This window comes from Mytilus californianus, unplaced genomic scaffold (assembly GCF_021869535.1).
Source record: "Mytilus californianus isolate M0D057914Y unplaced genomic scaffold, xbMytCali1.0.p SCAF_3, whole genome shotgun sequence".
Taxonomy (NCBI): Eukaryota; Metazoa; Mollusca; class Bivalvia; order Mytilida; family Mytilidae; genus Mytilus; species Mytilus californianus.
In genome coordinates, this window is record NW_026262679.1 from 36956480 (window position 1) to 36971727 (window position 15248).

Here is a 15248-nt window from a genome sequence, read left to right on the forward strand (position 1 = left end):
CATTATTGTATCCATAATGTCTATAAAATGTTATTTATTGATTGAATTGATCAAATATGTAAGAAAATAAAATAAAACTTCTGTTACATACTGATCTGTATACAAAATATGATTGGATTGTGTTTTATTTTATATCTTACGTAATAGTAAATACAACAAATATTTACTCTTAAGCTAGGCTTAAAATAAGATCATTAATTGCATATTACCTATATTTTTACATCATATGTACTATTATAGGTATGTAGAACTGTACACAGATCTCTTTAAGACTATAAGAGGTTCAAAGAAAATTACTTTGCATCTGTAAGAAACAAAAGTCCCATCTCTGTACAAAGGTAGGGTACCAGTGCAAAAAGTTGTGATGAAGTTCATCAAACTGAGTATAACTCTGAAGATATTCAATCTGTAGACCATGATACAGACCTTGAAATGACTGTCAGAAACCAATACATTTATGATGTCAAAGGAACAAATTTGGACAGGCACATACACACAACACTGTGACAACAGTCAGTCATGGTGATGACCTTGACCTAACTATGTGATAAGGAAATGAAGGACACAACTACACTGTACAATTAAAGCAGACGATAATAAACTGGTACTAGTCAGAGTTCAAGGCTGTGTATCCATATCTCTCTATTATATTTAGTATCAGTTTGGTTGAGTTTTTTTTTTTGGATTGAGGACCTGAATCCTTAGCTGTAGTTTTACCTAATTTCTGACCATTTTGTCTTAGAACTTATAGAAGTTGTTGACTGTTTACTTCTTTGATTTAATTATCAACATTGTTAGACATTTTCACTTGTCGTAGTGGCTGATAAGCTATCAATAAAACAAGATGTGATATATACGTCAATGAGACAGCAAACCAACACAAAATAACGCAAAAATGTTTACAAACTTCTACAATAGACAGGTGTCTATACAAAATGGCAAGTTAAAACTGTTTGTTTCTATTTTTTTCAAAGGTTTTTGAACTTTCAAATTCTGATACTGCATTATGATTTGATTATATAAATGCATTTATTATTTTCTATTTTTTACGATTGGAAAGAACAAATAGGACACTTACACTGAACAATATATGTTGCCAACAGATTTGCGTCTGCCGGTGAACACAACAGTCGACCATGGTGAAGATCTCTTCTGAGCTGTAGGAACAGATGGTATCTGTAAAATCCAAAGATATATATATATATTTAAACATTTAATCAACTCTGTAATTATATATGTTTATTTTTGGATAGCATTCATGGTTGGGTTCCCTGATTAAAAATTTAGTCAGTGGATATATCTTTTTTTAAATACATAATCAATATAAAACTTCCAGGTTTGTAATACACGTATCAGCTTTGATGAATCAGCAACCAGAGACAAATGAGAAATGTAAAAGCAAACTGTAACCCTTCATTTTTTCAATGTCTGCATCACTTACAACATGTACAAGTAGATAACTATCCTGTTTTTGTTAATTTGGAGAATGTGGTATTGAAGGCAGATATTTGCACCGCTTTTAATTTATATAATGTCGGTACACTTTTAGTTTTTTCATATTGTACATTCTGTTTTATTGACAAATACCTCACATTTACATATATTTATAAAAACATGTTTTACCTTTAGGACATTTTTCAAATTAGCTTAGTACACATAAAAATGAAATACAATTAGCATTTTTATTAAAAAAAGCTTTTCCCTCTTTACATAATCATTCATAATAAATTTAGCCTATAAGTTATCACTTCAGCCTACACATGTCTAGTCAAAGTAAATAAGACCTTAGGTCAAGTACCAACCTTCTATTGTCAAACCTGACAAATTTAAATTACAAAGTATGTTTTAATATAAGAATACAGCCTGTAACATTTTTTACCTATAATAATAAAGTGTATTTAAACTTTGATTAGATAGGTATGAATACTTATGTTTACTTTCAGGACTAACATTCCTGTTCTGAATACTTAAGATAGTATTTGTAAAATTATTCATAAATGTGTCCTTGGCTGTTGACTGGTAGTAGTAAATAGTCAACATTGATAAACATTTGATATTTCACCTTCTAGCATTTTACAACTTGTAATGCTCAAAATTTGACAGCAAAACTGCTACTGTAGATTTTATCTAAAGCATTATCTAGTAATCAAATGTAGGAGCAAGCTATTTTCATACATGCATTTCTACTGGTTTTATTGATAATGAAGTTTTTTTTTTTGCAACTTAAAACTACTACAGTATTGAAAATTACATTATAAAATTTTAGACCAAAATTGGAACAGTATTAGGTTTTTTTCAGTACAAGTAAACTAATTAGATTGCTATTTTCAGTATTTCAATCCACAAGGTCTATCAATGTATTAATTAAGCTGATAAGCTTAACAGATCCTCGATGGTTCTGCCTTTGGTCTAACATCGGGAATTCTCCATTTAAAGAGGCATTTGATATTTTTACTCTGTATTACCTCTATATCAATTTCAACTTCTTTAGAACTACTACTTGATATTTCAAACATGTTAAAAAAACTTAAACTCAAATGAGTTCTGGGCTCCATTATTTATTGTCCAACAGAGTCATTTTACCTTGTGAAACCTCATTATAGATCACATGACCTGTAATATCATGGGTTTGGGACTTTGACAGTCAAACCAAAGGCTTTAAAATCTGTTCTTAATACTTCTCCGCCTAAAATGTGGTTCAAGGAGTAAATTCCGAGTATTAATAATAAAGACAGATCGGCTCAGATTCACAATGTTTCTACTATAAGTAATGTGGCATGTCTTCACATTGGAATATTAGAATGTGAGTTAGCACATTAAAAATTGACTCAGTGGTACAATGTAAGGAATATTCATATGAAACTACCATGCTTTTATCCTGAATGTGACTGAAATATATGCTGCTGGAGGTTAAGCAATCATCCACCCATCATTCAATCAATCAATCGATCACTACTACTACCACCAGGGTGTTTGACAAAATTGACCAGCCATGACAGTTTTGCTTGGTCGGTTCCATCAATCAACACAACAGATCTATTTAAATCTATAATTTGATATTAATTTTTAAATAAATTTAACCTTGGAAACTACAGAAGCAGAAACGAAATATTACAGATGCACAAAAAAAAACATCACTGGGAAGAAGTAATCTAAGGTTTTATAGAATTTCACCATACAAGTTATATAACTTGACACCAACTAAACATCATCAAAGGGAAACCAAAAACAAAATACAAAGAGATGTTAGTTTGGAAGAAATCTGTCCGCTAATTCAAGTGTATATGCAGTCTGAAGATATCTATTTAGGAAAGTTCACATTCATCTCCTCAGCCATGCAAAATCCTATCTACCTCCATATATATCAAGCTGGGGTATACAAAGAGTAAAATCCTATCTACCTCCATATATATCAAGCTGGGGTATGCAAAGAGTAAAATCCTATCTACCTCCATATATATCAAGCTGGGGTATACAAAGAGTGAAATCCTATCTACCTCCATATATATCCAGCTGGGGTATACAAAGAGCAAAATCCTATCTACCTCCATATATATCAAGCTGGGGTATACAAAGAGTAAAATCCTATCTACCTCCATATATATCAAGCTGGGGTATACAAAGAGTAAAATCCTATCTACCTCCATATATATCAAGCTGGGGTATACAAAGAGTAAAATCCTATCTAACTCCATATATATCAAGCTGGGGTATACAAAGAGTAAAATCCTATCTAACTCCATATATATCAAGCTGGGGTATACAAAGAGTGAAATCCTATCTACCTCCATATATATCAAGCTGGGGTATACAAAGAGTGAAATCCTATCTACCTCCATATATATCAAGCTGGGGTATACAAAGAGTGAAATCCTATCTACCTCCATATATATCAAGCTGAGGTATACAAAGAGTGAAATCCTATATACCTCCATATATATCAAGCTGGGGTATACAAAGAGTGAAATCCTATCTACCTCCATATATATCAAGCTGGGGTATACAAAGAGTGAAATCCTATCTACCTCCATATATATCAAGCTGGGGTATACAAAGAGTGAAATCCTATCTACCTCCATATATATCAAGCTGGGGTATACAAAGAGTGAAATCCTATCTACCTCCATATATATAGAGCTGGGGTATGCAAAGAGTGAAATCCTATCTACCTCCATATATATCAAGCTGAGGTATACAAAGAGTAAGGTTGATTTCAGACAAATAACTGAGTTATAAAAGGAAGGGTGATTACAACTCATAGCATTATTGTTTGATAACAGTGTCAGATGTTATACATTAAAGGAATAAAATACTTGATGAGTTGGCTCACATCAATTAATAATTAAAGGTTCTTACTTTGAAGTTAACACTTTTGACATTTTCCATGAAAACAAAAACTACAATTGATCAAATAAATCAATTTCCTTCCATGTCATGCTATTTTGTTTTGTTGATAATGCTTTAATATAAAATGTAAAGAAATATTGCAGGTGCTTTGAAACTTTCTTACTCTTTCCCAATAATATTTTTGGAAAGTATTTGATGCACATGTAAGATAAGCTCTAAAAATCATATTGCCCAGTATTACCAAATTCTAGTCCTGGGAGTATTGCCCAGCATGGGAAAACTCGGGAATATGTAATACATTGCCAAAACAGGCACTTGTCTCAGAAAAAAAATTCCTATATACCTTAATATAAAATATAACATTATATTAAGGTATATAGGAATTTTTTACTGAGACAAGTGCCTGTGATTGCCAACCCTGCATGTAACTGTATCAAATGGAAGAGTGTCACATACTTCTTCCCTTTATATAAAGGTATTTTACAAGAAAGCCAACATATCAATTTCAGACTGGTGCAAAAATAGAATTCCATGTAGGACCAACTTGGTTTCATGTTAGACCAATTAGAGCACTGAAAACAGATGCCATGTTGCCAAAATATCACAAACTTTACCAATGCAGATAAAACTTGATATGAATACAAAATGTATTACTAAATACAAAAAAATTATCTGAGCAAAAATTTAGGTATTAATAGCTTTATATCATACAAATATGTGATTTGACTATTTCTATTTAGTGAATAATTTTTTTTTTTTTTTTTTAGGAGAGGGGGAGGAATTACTCAAAGTGAGTCTATGGCTCACTACTTTGTTTCCCCCCTGCGTTGTTTTATCTTCTGATACATCATATTTTTTTACATATCCTTACAGTTTCTTTGTTACACTCTCTCTATATACCTTGTGATTTCCTCATGAAGTTTCATGGGATCTGCAGGGTAGAACTTCACACGAAAACATAGCACTGTTGGATTTACACCTGAAAAATATATATCAAATCAAATCAAATCAAATAAAAGTAGTATTACATTTATACCTGTCATTTTTTCACTTAATAAAAGACACATATATACAAAATTTTTCATATATATATAGAAAATATTCTTATAATACTCGAGGGATTCAGTATATATTAATCAGAGTTACAAAGCCATTCTCCTAAACATGTAAAGTACAATTGTTATAAAATCTTCAAGTAAGAAAACCACTTTTTGATGGCTGTTTTTCATCTCAAAGTCATTCAAGTTCCTCATTAATAAGTACACTGCTTATGCTGAAGAACATTTTAAAGCGTTTCTTAGATGTTGGGTTATGTTGTAAGGATAGTGTAACACAGAAACAAATACCATGCTATAATTGTCTGAAGAGCATGCTAAGAATTTCATGCCTATAAAATAGAATTTTATCAACTGAATACAGTTTTGCTTTTCTTTTTAATGTTTTATTCAGAAAATTTTGAATAATCTTGACAGGATCTAATGAGACTCATCATGAGAGGTGTGTGCAGCTCATGAAAATTATTAACTGAGCTACAGTTAAACATGTACCTATGAAATCCAAATAGGTTCTTAACATGTACTTTAAAGCTTTTTAGGCTTAAGTCTAGACTTCACTTAACACTGAATAAACCTCAGTCCTATTCTTACCAATCAGTGCAGGTAAAATATCTATGTGTAAAGGGGGGTTTCTTATCACATATTTCTTATTGATGATACAATTATTATCTTTAATTCACACATATAAACTAACATTAGATAACATGGACATACCCCAGGGTTAACAATTATTTGTCTTAGATAACTAATGCAAACATTTCTTATTCTAACAAAACACATCCTCACAAATGTAACAACTTACAAAAGTCAAGTATGGAATCTTTCATTCTTCTGTTTTCCCCATAGACAGTAACTTACAAACTTAATCTGAACAAGAATTTGGGTGTAAAAGTATAGTCAACATTATCAAGTGACACATCATCTATAACAGAGCTCTAATGTAGCTTCTTGGTAGTTAGGAAGAACTTTTTTCTTCAATTCAAATGAATTCTAAGCAGGATTCAATTTCAAAGTAAATTGAAATCTTTTTGGAACTTTTGCTTTTCTTTTTTATATAATTAATGGTTTATCTTTGTTCAATTTTCATAAACAAATTTATTTAGTTTACACTATGTCCTATAAAATTTCCTCTAACTTCCTCTAATCAAACATTTTATACATTAGTAACACAGCAGGCTAGTTCCTAGTAATATTCAGAAGCTTTGATTTTCTGGTAGTTGAACTTTCAATGCAAATTAGTCATTAAAACTCTCACGAAATATACCTGTTGATTTCTAAATAAATTACTGGAAAATAATACCAATGAAATGATATAAAGACCATCTGACTCAATTACAAAGGCTAAGTATCCATTTACTGTTGTAAAAATTGATTTGTCAATATAGACAAGCTATCTGTTGTACTTTTCTGATCCCATTAATTTAAAAGACAAATTATAATATACCATTCAACATCACAAACATTTATTTCTTCAGTGCATACTGGGAAAATAAGCAGTTTTGATACATGCTGGTTTAAGTATAGAAAACTGTGTGTGTGTCTGATTTCGATTGACTTGAAGAAAATTAGAAGACTGAATGTCATCTGATGAATCCTTAAAGATCAATTAACAGATGCATCCAAGTCTTTACATGCTTAATATAATAGGAATCATAGAAAAAAAAACACTGGGCGTAGTCTGTTTGTAAAGATTTTTCACCTTGGTAGCCATAGCAACCATAATACAATCATGTAAAATAACCACAGAAAACATATAGTGGATATGCTATGTTTTAAGGAAATTTATCAATAAAATGTGCTGACTGATAATAAAATCTATATTAAAAAAATCTATCATCAAATCTGTAAGTTCAATACACATGTACAATTATGTGTTATGGCAAATTGTACATTCTTACTTACATACCACATCAAATGAATGAATAATTCATAATTTTCATGATGGAATTATGAATTTTTTACAATTATTTATGGGATAACACAAACATAAAACTGTTAAAAATCCTTGACATTTCCCTTACAGTATAAATATGGAAGATTTATTCTAATTTAAATCATTAGAGTTCAGTTGATGGCTGCTTAATGTCTTATATACAAAAGGTATTCAGATTCTGACCGATTTTTCAGTTACTAGTAATTTCATAAAAAAGTAAGACAACAGAGTTCAGATGTAAGCAAATTCAAAAGCTCATAAAAAAGTTGAGATGTAACCTCTACTTGTTGGGTTAGCTTCAATGATTTAAGTCTAAAGGAGTAGCATCAACACTGACAAATTTGTTGTAGAAAAAACAGATAATTTTGTACTAGACCTTGAAGTAGTAGCCATTTCTTCCTAAAATGGAAAGCAATTCTGTGTACCGGTATACTTTACTCCAATTAAATGTCACTCTCTTACTCTTCCCAAGTAAACAATCCTCTAGTCTGATGATGTATTTTTTAATCAAACTCTTTGGTTTTGATGGTAGACCTTCTTTGCAATCATTCATACTTTGTCTAGACAAAAGGTGATCTAGATCTTCACAAATTGAAATATTAAGGACACTTTTATATCATTAAACAATGGTACATGACCTTCAGAGGTCTTTTTGACTTTAATGTGTTGCTGGGTTGCTAATGTTTATTCCACAACTATTTTCATTCATACTTGATTAGATGTTGATGTCCAAAGATAAAATGAAATCCATTCAGTACTTATAGGAGGGGGCAATGGACTTAAAATATTAGTGCCAATTTTTAAGCAAATAAAACAGGCTACTGAAACTGTACACACATCAGTAATCAGTTGTAGTTTATTTAAAGATAATCCATGCACTGACAAACAAACAAATCTACTTACACACATTCCCTAAAATAACAAGTGGGCACATTGAAATGTCTTGCCTACATAACTGCATAATCAATGTCAAACTACATGAATTAAACTCACAAGGGGGCATCACAATATACTGACATATATTAGTTATATATATATATATATATACTGACATGTACACCAGGTGACCTTACAATGATGTGAACACCACAAACAGTTGACATATTTCTTACAGTAAATGAAAAATTCGTAATTAGGGTTCCACGGAACCCAGTGTCTCGCCTACTTTTTCTGTTAATCACAGGCTCAACAAAAATGAGGAAGTAAATCAATAAAAATATTCCTCTTGATACTATCTTTTGATTGTAAGAAGCTTCTGTCCAAGTTTGGTAAAAATCCAGGATAGTTTATGAATCTAATAAATGTTTAAAAACTTTAGCTGCAGACTGAATGTAATGTTAACTGGAAGAAAACAAAATTTCCTTCTAGATACTAGCATTTGATCATAAACAAGCTTCTGTCCAAGTTTGGTACAAATCCAAAATAGTATGAGAAAGTTATTAAAATTTTAAAAACTTTAACCACAGAGTGAATGTGTTGTTTCCTGGCAGAAAATCTAAGTCCATTTAAAAGTAAAATAAGGAAAAAATGGTTTTTTTTTTTACAAAATTTACTTCTGGATACTATCTTATGATCATAAACAAGCTTCTGTCCAAGTTTGGTAGAAACCCAGGATAGTTTAAGAAAGTTATTAAAATTTTAAAAACTTTAACCACAGAGTGAATGTAATATTTCCCGGCAGAAAAACTAAGTCGATTTATAAGTAAAATACGGAATAATGGAATTTTATTTTTACAAAATTTACTTCTGGATACTATCTTATGATCATAAACAAGCTTCTGTCCAAGTTTGGTAGAAATCCAGGATAGTTTAAGAAAGTTATTAAAATTTCAAAAACTTTAATCACAGAGTGAATATTTGTGGACGCCGCCGACGACAACGACGACGCCGACGGAATGTAGGATCGCTATGTCTCGCTTTTTCGACTAAAGTCGAAGGCTCGACAAAAACTGACACAAGCACAAAACCATGATCAAAGAACCATGCAAATAAGGTCAAGGTCATATGAACCCCTGTCAGACATCAATATCCACCTTCATAGTGATATGAGTATAGTTTACCTAATACTTATTGTAACTGGGAATCAGACCTTTTCACCGAAAAATCACAGTTGATTTTAATACGTTATTGAACTTCAAAAATGATTTGAAGGACAATTGGCTTGTATTGTATGGAAACTTCAAAGTTTGTACTACATTGTACCATGTGATTTATTAAGCATATCTCCAATAGCTTACATTTCCCACTGCAATACCGATTTGTATACATGTCTTGCCTTTGTCAATATTGATGACAGGTAAGACAAAAAGAGTTAATACCAAGCGCAGAATCAGAACCAAAAAATTATGTTGATTTATTATTTTCTTTACTAATGGTATCTGAATCATGCTGAATAGGACACAATTTATGCCTGAAATGCACAACAGTGCCCAAAATGAACATTCATGGTTATGTACTCTGACTGAGAGGCAGGACCATACCATCACAACGCATTCCTGGTTTGTGTAGCAACCAATACTTCAGAAAGGAACATGAATAAATGTCATGTGTTTAGAAAGTGCCATGATACTAGCAGGTAAAAAGACCCTTTAAGCATCATTCTGTTAAGATAAGGCTCATTGGTAGCCAATGCTGACACTAAGTTTCTTGTCTTACCCAACTCTTGCGTACATTTCTTGTTCCCGTCATAATTAAATAATTCACCCATTGTGCCCCACAACCTTTACATTTCATGTTTATCTTAGACTCCGTTTACACTTGTACCAAATTGAACCGATCTTTATTTGAATCGATCTTAAAAAGACCAGTTCGCGTTTACATTTGCACGAGCAAGATCAATCAAGATCGATCTTATAAATCTATTGCGTTTACACTGCAACATAAAAAAAAACGGTATGACCTAATCACCCTACATTTCGTAAATAAACAATCGTAAAAATAGAATAGTATGATAACGTGTGCATCTTGTGCAGAAAATCACACATTGCAAAATCATAGAGAAAATAGTTGGTTCATTGGAAATTGAATATGCAGTTATTAATTATCTTTTTGGTTCGCATGTCATTAAACAAAGAAATGTGAGAAGACTATCACTTAAAAATGAAAGGTCAATGCATTTGAAGATGAGGATTTGCAGCAAAGAAATAGAATTTATTGATTCAGAAGAATGATTAAAAAACGACGGAATCTACATTTACTGTCATTATCCCTTCCATCGTTTTTAAACACATGTGTTTTTGCCGCCGAACATGCACAGATTTATTTTCATATCTAAATATAACATGCACTTGAAGAAAGATAGATCGCGATCGATCTAAGCTTTTACACTTGAAAAAAGATTGATTCAAATAAGATTGATCTTTTTAAAACCACTTCTCGAGGTAGACTTTTTAAGTCCGATTGAAGATCGATCTTTCCCGTTTACATTAGACCAAAGATCGGTCTTTTTAAGATCGATTTCAGGAAAGATCGATCTTTTTTACAAGTGTGAACAGGGTCTTATATCATCCATTTCATGTTCATTGCTTCCATATAGACCTGTTTGTGCTGCTGGGGAGTAACATACTTACAATCAATCAACCTAAATCCTGAACCTTGAAGTAAGTCAACAACATTATTATGACTTTGCATACAATAAATGTTTAAATTTCTTGATTTAAATCACTATAGCATAAAAATTCTAATATTATCTATAGGTCATTATACCAAATTATTTGACCTTACAGACATATCAAGCATAGATAGTAGGGATGTCAATGAGTATCGCTCGGTAGTATCAAGTATTGAATACCAAAAGTTACTCGACTAATCGGTTTCCTGTTGGAATATTGCTGTCTTCTTTATATAAAATTGATCTTCTTGAGAACCTCTTTTGGAAAATTAAATAGGCATCACTGATTAATCATACTAGTAAATCAAAATATACTTTGTTTGAAATGCTTGTGCTAAATTGTAATTTAAAATGCCTCCGAAAATATGTGGGCTATACCTAGACGGAACAATTTAAACTAAACACGGCTTAGCCATTTCATCACATCGGTACCTTCAGAGCAAATATTTTCGTCTGCAAGACTTTACAAAGTTGCAAAACTGACTGTCCCCAATAATAGTTGACAAGAAAATGTATCCAAATAAAATAAATTCCTTGCATCCTCTGGTGACCCTCAGTGAATAGTTAAACTTCTAATCCTTACGCCTTTGTAAACATTAAATGTGTTTTTTTAACGTTTACCAAATACTATTGTTTGATATGGTTTTTCCTTGTTATAATTTTTAAATAGGTGTTCATTAAATTATATTGATTAGATTAATGTTCTTTACTTAATTAGTACTTGTAAGCAATGAGCTATTAATTTTGATGTGTATTCCTTGTCCCAGATACTTAATCTGTAGATGTTTTTTCGTTCGTTGAACAACAAACCACAGAATAAAGTACGTATTTTTGTATTTCCGTGTTGTAGATATATTCCTGAGTGAGTACTCAAGTATCGCTCCATAAAACCAACGAGTACTCGATTAGTAATTGTTCACCAAGTTGACATCCCTAATATATAGCAACAGAGAAACTAACCTCATATTGAAAATTTAACCTGACCTTTTGAGAATGAAGAAGAGGTCAAGGCAAAGTGACAATGAATGAATGGCAGAGTCTCCTATAATTTAAATGAGTTCCATACAAGTTTTTGTTATCCTAGATGAAACAAGGAACAAGATATTAAGGACTATTTCCAAATTGTGAATACCCTATCCAGCATCATTAATGTCTTTAGAAAGTAATAACTAGGACTTTCATTACAGGTGAGACAATGGCACAATTTTATTTAAACACTTAGTAATGAAAGATGAATATATAAAGGTTTTTAAAGATAAAGAGTTTGGATTAAAAGAATTAAGAATAAATGCTTCAAACATATTTGACATATTTGTTTTAATCTAAATGTGTGCCTAATTTAAAGTTGAGATAAGGTTAATTTGAATAAACATTAGTTAATGAGAAGAATCCATGCAATAGTAAAGTAAAGATAACTGTAAAATGTCAAAGTAGTCTAGCTTTTAAATATATTCAAATTCATATGCAGATACACTATATTGTGAAATTGCACAAAAATCACATAAACTTTGATGGAACAATGGTTTTTTTTATTTTATCATTCTGCATCACTATTGATAATATGCTCAATGATCATTGCAACAATATTGTGATTAAGGTTTGATTTTTTAATAAGGATTAATCTTTTAGAGTTTAGAAATCGTTAAGAGAAGAAACTGACATTTCTGTTGGGAAAGTTGATCATGAAATCCAATATTTACTGAAAAATCATAAATTATTATGATGTTTTAATTATGCTAAAAATGCAACAGTATCAGGTTTACATTTATAAAAACTTGCATTCATAATTTCAGTGGTGATTTACTTTCACAAATTTTTTTCACAAATTAGCATTAATTAAATCTTGCATTTTTACCAGTAACTAGTGATTCGCAATAATAAATATGAATTTACAGTATTTCTACAAAAGAGCATAATGTCTAGTGATTGGTCATGACTGTCTCTGCCTTAGGTTGATGGTACCCATATATGGGTGTTTATGATTTCGGAAATATGATATATTTAGATCTATCTCAACAAAAGTGAACAAAAACATTTATATGGCCATGAATAAATATACTAGCATGGTTGTAGAAAATTTTCATGTTGGTTTTAACAAATCAAACTGTAATAGCAGTGCCTTAGCCCTATGTGGGTACTTATGGAAATGTTCAACAATATCGATATATCTTTGTCCTTTTTTGAAAGGTGTACAAGTATAGTTTCATTTTTGACAATTCAGTCAACAAGTTAAGTTACTCAGTAAAAAAAGACATGATTTATTAAGACATATGAGTTAGCAAAGAGTGAGAGAAATTGCATCTTTTTCATGTTTTTTGTATTATTTACCAGTATAATAACATGGTCATGTTAATAAAAGAGAGGTATATACATTTATTAAAAAATAGAAAACTAAGAAGTGTCTTCAGAAATTCAAAGACAGATTTATTAATGCCTTACCCCAAGATTCAGTACTTTGTCTAAGAAGATCTGAAATGTATTACACATTGACACCAGCATTTTTGACTTGTACTTCCAGTGCAACCACTTGAATTCTAATTTCAAATTGATGTATCAATTAATTTGACACAACTATTTAAGATATTGGACTTAACATTTTAATTACAGGTACCAAAAATTTATAACAAATCCTCCATCAGAACTTCTTAACATATAAATACATGTCTAAATTTGATATAAATCTTGTATACATTGATTGTTAGAATATATTGTAGGTAACATATAAGCAAAGAAACCATCAAGAGCAAACCAGAGATGAAAATTACCTGTTTTACCAGTCAATTGGGTTCTGCGGAATTGCATATTCTTTTTAGTTAATTCACGTGATATAGAAACAAACATTTTTTTTTAAATCTATAAGCCAGCTGGGTCACTGGCTTAAAATAAAGATGGTCAGACTAAATTTAGAGCAATCGGCTTTTTTACTGACATCTTTGCAAATAGTGAAATCATTTTGTACTAAGACTGTCTAATAAAACTAAAGCAAATTTTGAAATATAATGAATATGTATATACAATGTACCTATTATATATACAATGTACCTATTATAAATAGGATTTTCCAATTGCTCAAAACTGATGAGTGAAAGCAAACCAATTTGTGATGAAATTCTAAAATTTGTGAAATTTTGAATATAAGATGTGCATTTTGAACCTCACTTTTTCCCAAAATATTATTTATTTTTTTACAATTTTATAGAATAATATGAATGTTAGAAATGGAATGCTACATTAAGAATCCAGCAGCCAAATTTTGAGAAATTAAAGTAGAATAAATGTACAAACCATTCCACTATTGGATTACATGTAAGTGCTTTAAGCTTGATGCTTTTTCTGATAAAACATGGTGTGAAAAATTTATGTTCCCAATACCAAAGAGAAATGCATAAAAATTAAAGCTAGCAAAAATCCCTACAAACCAGCAAAGTATCAGAGTAATGAGATACCCACCTTTCAGCTGTTTGTAAACTGCCTTCAAAGGATCTAACCAATGCTGAAAAGAAAGAAAATAAGACCAAATTAATTTCAAAACGTATAAAAAATGAGGTAACATGACTTTAAAACAACATCTCTCCCATTATTTCTTCATTTATCTCACAGAATCAATAAGTTTAGCCATCAAAATAGCAACACTGATACTACCATCATATTTTATGTATTTTATGTAAAAGTTTCGTGAGATGAGGCAGTGAATAAAATGCAACATCGCAATAGGTCTAATAAGTAAATGTCAAGGGGCCTTTATATATTGTACAGAGAACTATTTTTCATTGATCGTTAATGTTCTGCTAGCATGGCTGATACTTCTGTGGGTTTTTTTTATTTTTTGTCGTTCATAGTATGTTTATGGACATGAAACAAACCTGTACACTATCATTTCAAAATACATAAATAAAAGGAGGGGGAGGGGGTTGTTCATCAATGAGACAGCTACCCCCAAGAAAAACCTAATACACATCTACAGGTCAATGTATAGTAGTCATTAATTTTAGAATCCCTGACATTATTTTAAATATGTTTCAAACACACTATTACAGCAAATTAACTTATTAACATCAAGTATGCATTGGAGACATAACAAATTAATATGAGAATCAGGATGGAGGGTCTTCATTTTTGTATCCTTTAATTTTTAAGGCTATTTTCAATATTCTTTATTTATTTTGCCCATTTTACTCTTCTGACTTCTCTATATTTAAAAACCCCATTTTTTCTATTTTTTGTTTTTAACCCATTTTTCTCTATTCTTAAGTTAAATTTTTGGCTTATTATTCTCCGTTCCTGTCAATCCCATACAAACTTT

General features: G+C 30.8%; 1 protein-coding gene across 6 annotated transcripts in view; it reads right to left on the reverse strand.

Moving 5' to 3' along the window:
• The window catches only part of LOC127734481 (FERM domain-containing protein 5-like), a 57555-nt gene that overhangs the window by 27208 nt on the left and 15099 nt on the right, over positions 1–15248 (reverse strand). For 4 of the 6 annotated variants that reach the window (XM_052244378.1, XM_052244375.1, XM_052244376.1 and 1 more), the window contains exons 3-6: positions 14396–14438; positions 13385–13414; positions 5248–5326; positions 1079–1176 (exon numbers count right to left, since the gene is read on the reverse strand). In XM_052244378.1, the coding sequence (XP_052100338.1) occupies positions 1079–1176; positions 5248–5326; positions 13385–13414; positions 14396–14438 (250 nt within the window). The remainder of the gene's footprint in view (positions 1–1078; positions 1177–5247; positions 5327–13384; positions 13415–14395; positions 14439–15248) is intronic. The other 2 variants (XM_052244379.1, XM_052244377.1) reach the window with 1 other exon arrangement.